Raw genomic sequence first — 15,253 nt, forward strand, 5'->3', positions numbered from 1 at the left:
AACTAGTGTTGTATAAGTTAGACTTTGTAAGTTTAATAGGTTATTCTCTTAATTTTCTTATTTTTTTCTTACTTTTTTCTCTTTCTTTCTCATTTTTTTTTCTTTTCTTTTCCTTTTTGCTTTTGCCCTGTCAACAGCATATAAAAGAAAAGGAGAGCTAATTTGTTTTATTTTTTAATGGCAAATAATCATTTTGAGTCATTTTGCTTCTATTTGATGGTCTTTATTTTTTTGACAAATTTTGCATTTAAAAATCATTTTTGATATCAACGCACCAAAATAATTTTAAAATACTAAAAAAATATTAATTTAAAATAAAAAATATTAATTTTTTTTAATAATATTGTTAGAGAATAATATAAATCATATCCTGGAAACTCACCTAACAGCTTAAGCTTTTGGGTTGAGATAGTTCTTTGATATGGTATTAGAGCCTTGATGATCAAGTGGTCAGGAGTTCGAATCTCACCACTCCCATTTATTTGATAATAATTAAGCACAAGGTAATGTGGGCCTATGCAAGTTTCAAGCCCAAAGAGCTTTCACTTAAGGGGGTGTGTTAGAGACTAATATAAATCATATCCTGGAAACTCACCTAACAGCTTAAGCTTTTGGGTTGAGATGGTTCTTTGACAAATACTTAAACCTAAACCTAAACCCTAAACCTAAACCTAAACCTAAACCTAAACTTAACTCTACCCACACAAACTAGTCGCCCGCCCCTGACCGACAGAAAAGCCGCCGTTCCCCGGGATCCTTGGTTGGTGTTTTCAGAACAGAGCCAAGGACCCCATGATTTTCAGCTCTCCATCGTCTCCCCTGCACCACAAGCAGCCCCATTCCCACATAACCCCGACCAGCTCAATCTCAGCCAGCCCCTGCCTCTCCACAGCTGCCCATGTCTGGCCTGCCTCGCAAACACAGTCGACCGATCTCCCTTCTCCATTTTCCCACCACGGACCGACCGTCATCGTGCCCACAGCAGCTCCCAAATCTGTCCCTTTCTCTCCTGTTCAACGGCAGCCATTGTCTCCCAACTTCTCCACCCGAAGCTTTCCCCTCAGCAGTTTCTTCTTCTCCTTCGGTCTCAGCAGCGCCGGCCTCCACAGAAGCAAGCCACCGCCTCTCAGCTTCTTCACCCGACCGCGAGCAACCCCACACAGCGGCTCCTTTTCTTCCTTGGCCGCCTACCAGCAGCAACGGGGAAGCAGCACCCACGGAGCCATCAGCGCCATCCACACCGTCAGCCACAGTAGCGACACCCACAACTCTGCCGCCACCTGAAACAGAGAAGGATGAGAAAGCAAAGGAAAATAACTGATCTGTAGAGAGAAGCAGATCCAAAACGGAGAAGAAGACTCGAAAACAGATCTGGACCCGAAGAAAAACTCAAAATCAACTATTGTTTGTGCGTTGTTTCCCTTGTTGCAGGTGACGGTGACCTTCACAAACGGCATAGGAAGACAGAGAAGAGGAAGACGGCCCCGATCCACTGGTTCTGCCACCTCCATCGGCAGCGGCGCGTGAATCCATGCGCCGCCAGTGGCGGCGGCGCGTGGAGTAACGCGCCGCCACTGTTGCTGTAGTGCAGAAGTCCTTCCCTGCAATTTTCTGGAGTTTCTTTGTGTTGCTTTGTAATATTTCAATTGTTTAATGTAATATTTGTTTAGTTTTGAGCTTTTATAATTTGTATTTTGAAGTGTATATGAAAGCCAAAAAAAAAAAAGGAAAAGAAAAGAAAAGAAATATGGTAAAAGTGAATGTGTGTGCTTGTATGTTTTTTTTTATTTTATTTTTTTTTATGAATGTTTTTATTTATGATAAAATTGAAAAGATTAAAGAAGAATTTAATATCTTGATTGGATCACGTTTAAGAATTATTAACTTATACGTAAGTTATATTTCTAATATCCGATGAAAAGACAAAATTTTAAAAATTCTTTAACACGTCGAAATCACGATGCAGCTTACCTCAGGTAGGGTGCGTTAGGGGTGCTAATACCTTTCCTGACCACAACCAGTCCCTTACCCGCGAATCTCTGACAAGACCAGTACATTCGGGTTTCCTAGTAGCCCTTAGGTAGGGTGGCGAAATCATGAAGCAGCTTACCTCAGGTAGGGTGCGTTAGGGGTGTTAATACCTTCCCTAACCACAACCAGTCCCTTACCCGTGAATCTTTGACAATACCAGTACATTCGGGTTTCCTAGTAGCCCTCAATTAAATACTAGGTGGCGACTCCATCTAACCAATTCAAGCAAACGCAACAATGAAAAAAATCACCAGCCGATGCCGCGCGGATTTTTTGACGTGCGACATATAGCTCTCTGATGTGATAGGTTTCTTGATGCTTCGTTGTATCTTGTATCAGTAAATATTGCGACTTTGAATAAAAGCAGGGATAATGTAAACCCTATCAGTGGTTGAAATCCCCTAGGAGGTTCTAATTCTTGTAACTCGGGAGGTTTTTATATAGTTCCTGTTTGACTTGAGGTCGAATAGTTTTTTTTGTTTTTTTTTTTTTACTTCAAATTACTTTTTATTTTTTTAATTTTAATTATATTTTTTATCAAGTGAAGCATTGAAGTCGACCTCACAGAGGTGAGGAGATGGACATAATATTACCAAGAATATCTTTCTGATCCCACGTTAAAAGTTCCAGTCGGGACAGTGCCCTACGGGGTGTACTAAGACAAGAAATCCAAGAAGTACGGGAACTACGGTACCGCCATAGTTTTGAAACCCGATCCATCAATCGATCCGGTCTAATAATCGAGTCACAGGTTAGACGGGTTGACCCGGTTAATCCGGATCAACATAAAAAAAATGCTTTTAGACTCGTGTCAGCATTTAGTTGTTTCTTTGAAGAACTCATTTTTGGGCATACTGAATCAAACTAAAAGTTTAATACCAGTTGTTTAATTAGAATCCAAGAAAAACAAGAGCACCAAGCATCAAACACCCAATTCAATTGCCAACAAAATATACACTAATATTTCACAGATTACTCATATTTTAAAAAACCTACTGATATAAGTCAACCAACTAGAAAAATAGCAGATAAACAAACAAATAACAGCTAAATACAATGGAACATGTAGCACAAAATCACTAAGTTGAATTTGCACATTTTCAGCCACAAAATGCAACAAATAGTTCAAAATTGAGAATTTCTTCTAATGCCATTTTCTTTACTATTCAGTATAAAAAAAATATGAAGATTTTCAATTGAAACTCAGGAGCTTCTTTGATTTTTCATTGTTTACCACAAAAAAGGTGTAAATTTATTCTTAAAAATGTTTAATTATTTTTAAAAAATTGTTAAATTAATCAAATTCGTTCTCAATAGCAAGAGAGATTAATTTTTCTGAGCTGAATTCATCATTTGCATGAAAATAAATTCAGTTTTGCTACGTTTCCAGGAAAGCAAACACAAATAAGTTGGGAATTTTTATTTTTAATTTTGATTTTGTAGCATGAAAATCAAATAGAAAGTAGCAATTAAGAAAGAAATAGGAGAGCTAAAAGATATGAGAGAAGAAATAACCTCTGGTAGCAATCTATAGAAGGAGAATAGATTGGAGACGGACAGTCAAGGAGGCAAAGAGACAAGGACTAAAACTCTTTAGTTAACAGGGAGATTAAAGAACCAAACGAGATCAATAATGTCCAGCCACGTAAGGCTATCGATAAGGTTAGAGCCCATTGACGGAGGGGGACACCGTGTTTGGGGTGGAGGTGTATTATGGGCACAAGAGCTATACCATTGAAATTGTTTTTTCTGTAAGTAGGTTTTCTATCTGTTTACAATTCTGCATCATTCATCTTCGTCGTTTTGGCCTTTTAAAAGGCCAAAACGACATCATTTTATGGCTATGTGCATCAAAAAAGGGGTCGGGTCTCAGCCGGGTTTGCCCGGGTTTCGCCAGGCCAACTCCACGACGGGTTTTTATTTAGACTCGGAACGGTCCCATTCCCGGGTCGACCCGCCGGACCGGTCCGGATTTCAAAACTTTGGGTACCGCTCTTAATTTTGATTTTTGAATTTCCCTTGTATCCATGTCACTTGATTAACTACTATCGGAAAATTGATAATTATAAAGGAAGAAACTTTTTATTGGTATATTGTGATGGTTTTTATTGATATAATTTTTTATCTTTGTATTTATCGGTAAATATTAATAGAAAAATTCTCTTTATGTATATTGAGAGAATCACAACGAGTAAATAAAGAATGAAAATAAAATCAAACAGTATGATAACGTGTAACTTTTAAAGACAACATTACTAAGGGAATTAACCTAACAGTAAAGTATATATGTCCGTAAATATGTTGACAAAAAAAATTCTTTGATATATACCGAGGGAATTAAGAAGGGAATTATAGTGGGATTTAAAAAGGCAAATCATATGATAACGTGATGTTTTTACTAATGGAATGACCGACGAAGTAATTATATTGGTTCAGTGATATTTAATTTATGACCTGACGATTGACTCTCTTCTTTCACTCCTCCATTTTTTCTTTTTTCTTATGCATTTTTTTCCTGCAAAAAACAACCCCTCCCTCCCAATCTCAACACAATTCAACCCCCACAACAAATCCGGCTACCACAACATTCAGTTTATCAACATTTGAGTTTTGATTCAAGTTTTTTTTAGGATTCTGTACTTTAACTAAGCAAATCTATCTTTTTTGTTTGAACTCAATTTTAAAATGTTGATTCTTTTTTTTGCAAATTTTTATAGTATATGTATTTTGATTGGGTGTTTATTTATTTTATATTTTTTATCATACAAATTTGTTGTTTGAATTTATGACTTGTATATGTTAGGGTTTGTTTTAAGATTTTATAAAATTATATTTATTTATAAATTGATGAAATTTATGTTGAATTTGTGACCTAGGTGTTTTGTGATGAAAATAAATAATGACTTATTTAACGATTCTATTTTATATTTTGTTAAATTTATTGTCGAGTTGAAATTTTTGGTAAATATATAGAAATTTGAGTTTATGTAGAGAATTGATAATGAATTAAAAATACTATTAAAATAGATTGAATAAATTTGAGCTAAATCAATATTTTTGCATATTATTTAATTAACATAGTTAAATAATACATGTTTTCATTATTCTTTTATATATGTTTTCTATAAGTAATAAATGATTGTTCATATATATATATAAATCTTCATCCCAATTGTTGCGGATGACGAGTTATTGTATTAAGGTAATTGTTTTTTATTAATTATGTACTATCTAATCCAAGAAATATTAATGGATGGAGTATTAGATATCCATGTAATGTAAAAATAAAAATTTTCTCGATCTTGACCTCCCTTTGAGCTTAAGTCAACGTTACTCCTTCTATAGGCTCCTCAAAGCTTTTTTTCAACTGTTTCCCGTACATTTTAAGAACCTAACCAAGCTTTTACTTGAATACATAGTTGTTCTTTTTCAAATAAGAAAATTGAAATGAGAAGTTTGGAATGACTGGATTGGGGTGAAGCGGAGGCAGAGGCAAAGGCTGTGGGCAAGTGGGGGGGGGGGGGGGGGGGGGTTTGTTGGGGTGCGGTTTTGTGCTATAATTTTGAATGGGAATATAATCTTTTCACTACAAATAAAAAAAAGTAATATAGCGAAGTGACGACAAGTTGTAAGAAATGATAAACAAAGCGAATGAATTACGAGAGAGATTAGTTTGGGTTACAAAAGTCCAAAACTTTTATAGGTATTTCGGGAGTGTGATTATAATTGTTTTTTAAAAATATTTTTTACTCGGAAATGCATCAAAATAATATTTTTTTAATTTTAAAAATTTATTTTTGACATCAACGCATTAAAATGATTTAAAAAATACCCAAAAAATATTAATTTGAATATATAAAAAAAATAATTTTTTTCAAAAATAGTTTTAAAATAAAAAAATAAACAGTACCTAAAGCGAGCGGCGGAGATGATTGGAGCATTACCGAACTTAGGCTGTGTTTGATTGCAGGAAAGTGAATTCCTGGAATTCACTTTCCTGCTTTTCCGATGTTTGGCAAACAATAAGAAAAAAGTCAAAGGAAAGTAAATTCAGTCAATGGAAAATGAATTAGTGTTAACAAAGGAAAGTGAATTCCTTTCTTAAATAAAGGAAAACACTTTCCGACAGTGGGCAGACGTTAAAAGCAGCCATTTTTTCATGTCTTTTATTAACTGTTCATGTTAATTGCACTGTTCAATGAATAGTGCAATTAACATGAACAGTGTATTGCGTATATTGTTCACTAAAAAAATAGTGAACAGTGCAGTTCTCTTGCACTGTTCACTTGCCTATGGGATTTTTTTTTTTAAAGTGTGCTATTTTTTTAATATTAAAAAAAATAGTTTAGAGTGAATTTTATACCTTAATATTTTATCCAATTTTATTACATGCTAAAAATATTATTAAAACTATAGTTTTTGTCGGATGTATTTCGTACGTAATGGAATTATAAATAGTTTTATGGAATAGTAAAAAAAATTTCACAAGCTTATTTCTCTATAATATGATATGATATATATAGTTATATTTTATAAAATAAGCTATGTATGAATATAGAATATAATAAAAAAAAATTCATCATTATACATTTTAGATTTTTTTTTTTTTATTGTAAGTGATTAAATATTTTATATTAAATATTATTATATATATATATATTAGATAAATTTGAAAAAAAAATTAATTCATTAATAAATTATTTTCCAGTTCATTTTCCATAATACAACCAAACACTGGAAAGTGTTTTCCAGTTTGTTTTCCATAACACTACCAAACATCGGAAAATACTTTCCCGGAATTCACTTTCCAGGAATTCACTTTTCCCGGAATTCACTTTTCAAAAGGAATTCACTTTCCTGCAAACAAACGGAGCCTTAAAGTATAAGGATTTACATGCAGGAAAATAAAGCGTGTGGAGTAATTTCTCATACAATGATCTATCGTTCTCCTTCACATGCAGGAACAATTTGTCTTTTTGGACCACATACATTATTTTTCACGTTTTATTCCATTCAATGAACACTTCACTGTATTGGGTCAGTAAACAAAGTTTCTTGTCCTTACTGTATTGCATAAGTGCACGTTTTTCTTCCAGCTTGATAGATTTTTCTACCATTATAAAAAAAATATATTGAAATAGAAAATTACCATCCCCTTTTTTACTCTTATAGGTTGCACTTTTAATTTTTTATATAAAATTCGGAAAAGTTTTTTTTTTTTTTGTTTTTTATGTTACCAAGTTATCGACTAGACTCCATTCAATCACAATACTCAATCTTCCACTTCAATCCAACCATCCTGGATCATATTCCATGTTATCATACAATATTTCACATAACAATACTTAATTGTGTTTTCTCAACCTTACATCATCAACAAGTAAAACATAGAAAATTGTATTCTTTTATAATAAAACTTGTTTTCATGCCATTCCACTTCAACTTCATTATTTTTCATTCCCCTTCTATTTCCCTCAAATTCTCATAAGAATCATAAGTTCAAGAATCAAGGATTTAAGGGAAATTAAAATAAATTTCCATGAAATTACTTCCTAACTTAATCAAGTAAGCTTAAAAACATCTAAATCAAACATTAAATCCAAACTTCTCATGCTTACCAATTGACTTTCTTTCAATTTCCTTCTCTCCCAAAGTTAGCCAAATTCCCTCTCTTAGTTTCTCCTTCCTTCACTTGATTCTTCATTAAACTAGTGTTGTATAAGTTAGACTTTGTAAGTTTAATAGGTTATTCTCTTAATTTTCTTATTTTTTTCTTACTTTTTTCTCTTTCTTTCTCATTTTTTTTTCTTTTCTTTTCCTTTTTGCTTTTGCCCTGTCAACAGCATATAAAAGAAAAGGAGAGCTAATTTGTTTTATTTTTTAATGGCAAATAATCATTTTGAGTCATTTTGCTTCTATTTGATGGTCTTTATTTTTTTGACAAATTTTGCATTTAAAAATCATTTTTGATATCAACGCACCAAAATAATTTTAAAATACTAAAAAAATATTAATTTAAAATAAAAAAAATTAATTTTTTTAATAATATTGTTAGAGAATAATATAAATCATATCCTGGAAACTCACCTAACAGCTTAAGCTTTTGGGTTGAGATAGTTCTTTGATATGGTATTAGAGCCTTGATGATCAAGTGGTCAGGAGTTCGAATCTAACCACTCCCATTTATTTGATAATAATTAAGCACAAGGTAATGTGGACCTATGCAAGTTTCAAGCCCAAAGAGCTTTCACTTAAGGGGGTGTGTTAGAGACTAATATAAATCATATCCTGGAAACTCACCTAACAGCTTAAGCTTTTGGGTTGAGATGGTTCTTTGACAAATACTTTAAAAAAAAAAAAAAAAAAAACAAGACTTAAAAGAGTGTGGCCGTCGACATGATTGGAGCATTACCGAACTTAAAGTATAATGATTTACATGCAGGAAAATAAAGCATGTGGAGCAATTTCTCATACAATGATCTATCATTCTCCTTCACATGCAGGAACGTACAGTTTGTCTTTTTGGACCACGTACATCTAGACTAGAACAATGATAAATACAAGCCTATATGCGAATTGCACGTTTTATTCCATTCAATGAACACTTCACTGTATTGGGTCAATAAACAAAGTTTCTTGTCCTATTGTATTGCATTATTGCACGTTTTTCTTCCAGTATGATAGATTTTTTCTTGATCTGTCTGTATGTACCTCCCTCCGTTTCTAATCCGTCTATATATACCGCCCACACAATTACACTAACCACCATATAAACAACAGATACATTCCAACATTCAACATATTCGTCTAAGCAAATGGTATGAAACTATCTAAGGTATATTTTCTTCATACATGCTAATAGATACTTGTGTTTTGATGATGACTACTGGTTTGTGCTCAGGCATCCTTGGAAGGAATCGTTTCATTGGGACCATGGGGAGGTTTAGGTGGCGACCGCTGGATTTACAGGGCAAGCGGTGGGATAACTGAGATAGTCCTCCGTGTAGAAGGAAATATCAAGTCCATTTCCTTCAAAGATGCCAGTGGCCTGGTTTCTGGGACATTCGGTGGCAGGGGCAACGACCCTAATGACAGGGGTGAAGAGAAAAAGGTGACCTAGCTATTCATATATTAATACATTTACAGGGAGGCTAATTCCATAGCTGATGGATTGGCAAAATCGTATTACTGACTTCGTACCATTTTTGTAGATCCTTTATAATCTGTCTGTTATGTTTTTCTTTTTGGGTTCTTTTATCCTTTTTATCTCTGTTTCTTGCTGAATGTTTTTGTACTTCATTTCCCTTTATAAATTTAATACGTTCTGCCTTTAAAAAAATAAATAAAAATATTAATAGATCAGCAGCACTTACCTTCTATTTTATGCGCGCGTTGTGTTTTGTATAGATTGAGATCCAATGGCCTTCAGAGCATTTGAAATCTATAAGCGGAACTTATGGAAAGTACGAAGGACAATTAGTGATCACTTCCCTATCGTTCATTACAAATCTCACCACATATGGACCTTTTGGAACAGCTCCTGGTGAAACTTTCTCCATCCCTATAGCAGATAGCGCCGTCGTTGGATTCCATGGGAGATGTGCTTCATACCTTGATGCACTCGGTATTTTTGTGACACCGGTAAGTTCATTCAACTATATTTTATCAGTAAATATGGTTATTATTGATGCTTGTTGTCTTTTTAAGCATGCGTCCTCGTCTGAGTCTCAAAGTTTCACTTCTCTTTGGATGAACATATATAGATGGGTTTTATGAATATTGTTTTCTTTTAAGCTAGCGTCCTCTTCTATATATCAGTAAGCCATTTTTCTGTGACATTTTACAGCCTCGTCTAGTATTTCTTAGACATGTATCCTTTTTAGACATTCGCCCAAGTGTCGCAATGCAGGATTGAAGGTGTGTCAAGCCATATGGCTAGGAACAACAGAAATAATTGACTATGACTATTGCTTTCCGTGCAGGCAAATTCAAATGGAAGCATTTCAGTTGGGCCATGGGGTGGTCCAGGTGGAGGTCCTTTTAGTTTTACGGTGGGAAGCTGGATAAAAGAGATAATTGTTCATGAACGAGTCAATATCAAGTCCCTCTCTTTCAAAGACGGCAATGGCCAAGAGTACGGAAAATTTGGCGGCGAAAACCCTAATGACCCTGGTGTAGAAAGAAGAGTGAGTATGGCATTTATGGCTTGCATAGGATAGCAAATCAAATGAAGCATTTCCTTTTCTCTTCCTTCTTTAGCTAAGCTAATACTAAATACAATATTCTATGATGCAACTCACGTGTAGATTGAGATTGATGGGCCTTCAGAGCATCTAACATCCATAACTGGGACATATGGAAATTATAATGGACTTCTGGTGATCAGATCACTATCATTCATAACTAATCTCACTACACATGGACCTTTCGGAAACGCTGCCGGCACTTCTTTCTCCGTACCAATTGAAGGTTCGGTCGTGAATGGATTTCATGGAAGAGCTGGATACTACCTTGACGCCATTGGCATCTTTGTTAAACCAGAGACGACAAACTAACTTCTTATTTTTTTTTAATAAGTTGTCGTCTCTCTAAAATATATCCATGGATACAATGTCAAGGCGTCGATGCTATGTTCATGATGTTGTTCTTAATTATATGCTCTAATAATGTACGGAAATAAACGATGGCTTTCATATATAGCTCTCTGATGTGCTAGGTTTCTTGATGCTTCGTTGTATCTTGTATCAATAAATATTCCGACTTTGAATAAAAGCAGGGATAATGTAAACCCTATCAGTGGTTGAAATCCCCTGGGAGGTTCTAATTCTTGTAACTCGGGAGTTATTTATATAGTTCCTGCTTGACTTGTGATCGAACAGTTTGACTTGAGCTGCTTTAATTAAAAATGTATTTTTTTTTTGGATAATCATCATGAATATATTGAAAAGGTCATAAAGCCAATAGCCAAAATGAAATACAAGGATATATATAAAAAGAAAGAAAGAAAGAAAGAAAAACAACAGACTTAGGAAAAAAAAAGAAAAAAAAATTGATCTACTACATCAAACAACAAAGAAACTACCTAATATTTCTTATTACACCACAATTTGATGCCATCAGAAGATTTTAAAATGTCATTTCTCGTATAAGTGAAACTTGAATCCAGAGTATGCAACCAAATAACAACTCGATAAAGGATGGTGGAGAAACAATCAAATAAGCTTATAGTTCTCCCCTCAAAAACAATTTTATTTCTCAATATTTAATTAAAAATATGTTAATTGCCATTCCTCTCTATTACATGTGTCATAACCTAATTTTTGACCATTCTTCTTATTATTATTATTATTATTATGATTATTATTATTTACTGAAAAGGATAAAAATTGATGATAAAATAAAAATATGGATGAAAAAAAGTAAAATGAAATAAATGAAGAATGAATTAAAATTTGGGTTAAGGGCATCATGGTTGGAAGTTTTGGGTTTTAATCAAACTTTGGAATTAATCCAATCAAGGGCTTAATGGAAGAATTGATAAGTTTTGAGACTTAATTGAGCTTGGAATTAATTTAATTAATCCAATTAAGGGTTTAATTGGAGATTTGATAAGTTTTGAGACTTAATTAAGCTTGAAAATTAATTTAATTAATCCAATCAAGGGTTTAATTGGAGAATTGATAAGTTTTTGGACTTAATTGGCTTGGAATTAATTTAATTAATGAAACCCGGGGACTTAATTGAAGAAATATCAAATTTTGGGGTTTAATTGGGATCCAAATTGCAAACATTAAAATCCAAGGACCAGCTTGAAAATGGAACGGAAATGCAATGATCCAATTACGTTTTAACCAGGGGCTTGATTACAAAATTATAAAAATCCCGAGGCCAAATTGAAAGCAACCTTTAGACATAGAAAACGGGTCGTTTTGCAGCGACTATTCACCGTCTTCTTCCTCTGCAACGGCTCTGCCATTAAAGGCAGAGACGTTTCATCCGTTGGCAGCAATGTTTACTTATTGAAGGCGACCATTACCACCGGTTCTGGCCTTATAAAAGGAGAGGGAATCACAGAACCGCGGAAAGGAAAGAAAGCCATGGACGGCAGGGAGAGAGACTAAAACCAAAGAAAAAAACTGGAGCAGGGAGGACAGAACCAAGGGAGCGACAGAGAGAAATAGAACCAGGGAAAATTTTGGTTCATCAACCAGCAGCAAATCCTGGGTCGCTGCTTGTGCGGTTGTAGATGTACTCTATATTTAGTCCATCGTCGACTGTGATTGTGCCATATAGTTGTCCGGGATCCTCTCCATCTATGTTATCAATGCTCACCGAGAACACTTCCACAAGTGGTAGCCCCAAAAAGCATTGTCCGTCATCAAAGGTCATGCGTGGGAACCTTCTTGGTCCACTGTTCCTGAAGCAAAGTCCCAACAAGATGCCAAGTATTGCTGCAGCTTCGGAAATATTTGTTATTTTGCTGTTATCTGGTGGAAGCCGCACGACATTTTCTCGAAGTTGAAACGATTCATCTGGGTAAGCATCAGCACGCAACAAAGCTGCAGAGAAAGCGCCCCAAGCACGAACTAAGGTTGTAATCACACCAATCAGATAACGTGCCCTAATCCTCCTATCTGTTGATGTAGCGAGCTGATTTATACCGTGCACTAGGTTGTAAAAGCCAACTCTTACTTCCTCCATAGTCAGGCCAGCAACATTGAGTAAACTATTGTAGCTACCATTGAAGCCTAGGAATTCGGTTCCTTGTTCTCCAATTAGATGCGCACTGGTTTCGTTGTTGAACTCTAACCACTGCCCGTTTTCCATCTGGTAGCCAATCAAGTACAGGTTATCCATTCGCAACCTGAACCTCACAGAGTGATCGTTGGTTCGTATTACCAAATCGAAGAATCGAGTGGGTGGCTCCTCTTGAACAGCAAGTGCAGGACGATTGTGGAAAAATCTCACTCCCAATCGATCACGCAGTTTCTCAATGAAATGTTGATAACCTTCCCTGGTGCTGGTTTGAACATTGATCTCCATCTCAAACTCCACCGGCATTGTCTTTGATCAAATTGCTTGTGCAATGAGATAAAGTTCAATCAGTTGCAATTTACAGCCAAGACAAAAGAAGTCAATGCATGATAGTTCTAACCAAGATGTTGAAGATTAATTAAATGCCATTCATAATCGAAAAGAAGAACTAGTAACAATTAAAAGAATAAGAGAGAGCAGGACATCACAAGGTACGCAATAAACTTCACATCGTCGAACTCGGAACCATAAACAAAGTACCAATACAACGTAGGTGTTACAAGAATATTCCACTGTGAAAAGTACCTTAGATAAATCGCTTTTCTATTTGCTTAGTCGAATCTGTTGGGTGTTGAATCTCCTCAAGCTATGCAGTTTCTGTAATGGTATTGGGACGTATATATAGACTGAAAAAGTAGGAAGAGAAAGCTTGTGGAGTAATTTCTCATACAATGATTTATCCTTCTCATTCACATGCAGGAACAGTTTGTCTTTTTGGACCACATACATCTAGAATAATGATAAATACAAGCGTGGTTTGGAAAATAGTGCCAATTATCAATGTCAAAAAATATATTCTGATAGAAAAACTCACGAGTACTACATGCGAGCAGGGAATATATTCCATTCAATGAATACTTCAATGTATTGGGGCAATAAACAAAGTTTCTTGTCCTTATTGTATTGCATTATTGCACGTTTTTCTTCCTGTATGATAGATTTTTCTACCATTATCAAGAAAATATATTGAAATAGAAAATTTCACAGCCACTATATGCGAATTATATGGAGTACTATATTTCTAAAGCCTATATTCCACCTTTGAAGAAATCTTTTTTCTTTCGAAAACACCTTCCAAAACACTCTCACTTCCCTTACGAGTCAAGGTTTGATCACATGGAATATTTTTAGTTCATCAATTTTATATGAAAAATATATGATGAGTTAGGTTTTTTGTTTTTTAGAAAAAACTCTAACTCTTTAAGGGTGTATAATCCATATTATAGGAAATTGTATAATATAGAATGTATATAATTAGAAAAAGTTGATAGACTTATTTTTGTGTTGTAATCTTTTACATTAACTATTGTACACTAATTTACTTATATAAATAAAAAAGGTTAGCTAACTAATTGGTTAACCTTTGTATCATTCTCAACTTAGTATTAGAACTCTAAACACATTAATTTTTTTTTTCCTTCTCTCCAATGGATTCCACTCTTATTGGTCCCTCTACCATCAACTACCCGTAACCGTTTTCCTCTCCACCACTGGTGCATACCTTTGCTTCTTCCTCTGTTTTGGACTCATCCATTGCTATTGTTGTGACTATTGTTGCCTTTGGAGGCTTCTATTGTGACAATTGTTCCTCTTTCCAACACTTAACACGTTATCTTTTTATATCTTATAAACACCAATTATCTTTATTAGTGAATATAGATGAAACCGTATCTTCTTAGACAAGATGTTTTTCATTTTGAGGTTAATATTTATTTTCTTCATTGGAAACAACAAGATCAACTTATTCTGATTGCACTCCTTTCTTCTCTTTGAATGGATGTACAATATCTTGTTGTTGATTGCCAAACCTTGCATTGTGTTTGGCGTACTCTTGAGCAAACACTTGCTTATCCATCCAATTCTTGTATTATACAACTTCATGTCTCCTTTCAAGATCTTCATCAAAGTGATGATCCAGTCACCATATATATGTAATGAGTAAAGGCATTATTTGATGAATTAGTAGTAGCTAGCCGGCCAATTTCGCTTACAGATTTCAATTTGTATATGTTCCGTAGACTTCAATGAGAGTTTAGGGATTTGGTGACTAGCCTTTCGACAAGGGCATATCCTCTTTCATATGCAGACCTTCAAAATCATCTTCTTACTCATAAGTTTCTTTATAAGAGCTCTCTCCAATCCTTAGGTGTTGTTGTCACTGCTTCTTTGCTGCCCATGCCAGCTAAACCACTATCAGCTCTTGTTGCACAGTGCTAACCCCTTGGTTCTTTTAACAGTAAGAGCAACAACAACAGCAGGCAAGGGGTGTTTTCGTGGTGGTTGGTGACACAACAACAACAGTCACACTAGCCACTCAGGGTCTGATTATCATAGGTTAAATAGTTCTTCCAACAATGACTAGAGGCAAGGTAATTGGAAACAAAACAAAAGGAATAACGACACCCAA

General features: G+C 34.7%; 2 protein-coding genes across 2 annotated transcripts; one reads left to right on the forward strand and one right to left on the reverse strand.

The window, feature by feature from the left end:
- The first annotated feature begins 8,723 nt into the window (after window positions 1–8,723).
- LOC118060415 (mannose/glucose-specific lectin) lies at window positions 8,724–10,907 on the forward strand. Its single transcript, XM_035073637.2, has 5 exons — window positions 8,724–8,849; window positions 8,933–9,142; window positions 9,439–9,672; window positions 10,014–10,217; window positions 10,338–10,907. Exons 1-5 carry the CDS (start codon window positions 8,847–8,849, stop codon window positions 10,584–10,586), a joined length of 900 nt encoding a protein of 299 aa, XP_034929528.1. The 5' UTR covers window positions 8,724–8,846; the 3' UTR covers window positions 10,587–10,907.
- A 1,017-nt stretch (window positions 10,908–11,924) lies between these two features.
- On the reverse strand, window positions 11,925–13,504 carry LOC118060416 (ribosome-inactivating protein charybdin). Its single transcript, XM_035073638.2, has 2 exons — window positions 13,372–13,504; window positions 11,925–13,109 (listed from the first exon to the last, which is right to left on the reverse strand). The coding sequence occupies exon 2, from the start codon at window positions 13,090–13,092 to the stop codon at window positions 12,235–12,237; it is 858 nt and encodes a 285-aa protein (XP_034929529.1). The 5' UTR covers window positions 13,093–13,109; window positions 13,372–13,504; the 3' UTR covers window positions 11,925–12,234.
- Between the last annotated feature and the right edge of the window lie 1,749 nt (window positions 13,505–15,253).

The sequence above is a fragment of the Populus alba genome, chromosome 17 (assembly GCF_005239225.2).
Source record: "Populus alba chromosome 17, ASM523922v2, whole genome shotgun sequence".
Lineage (NCBI taxonomy): Eukaryota > Viridiplantae > Streptophyta > Magnoliopsida > Malpighiales > Salicaceae > Populus > Populus alba.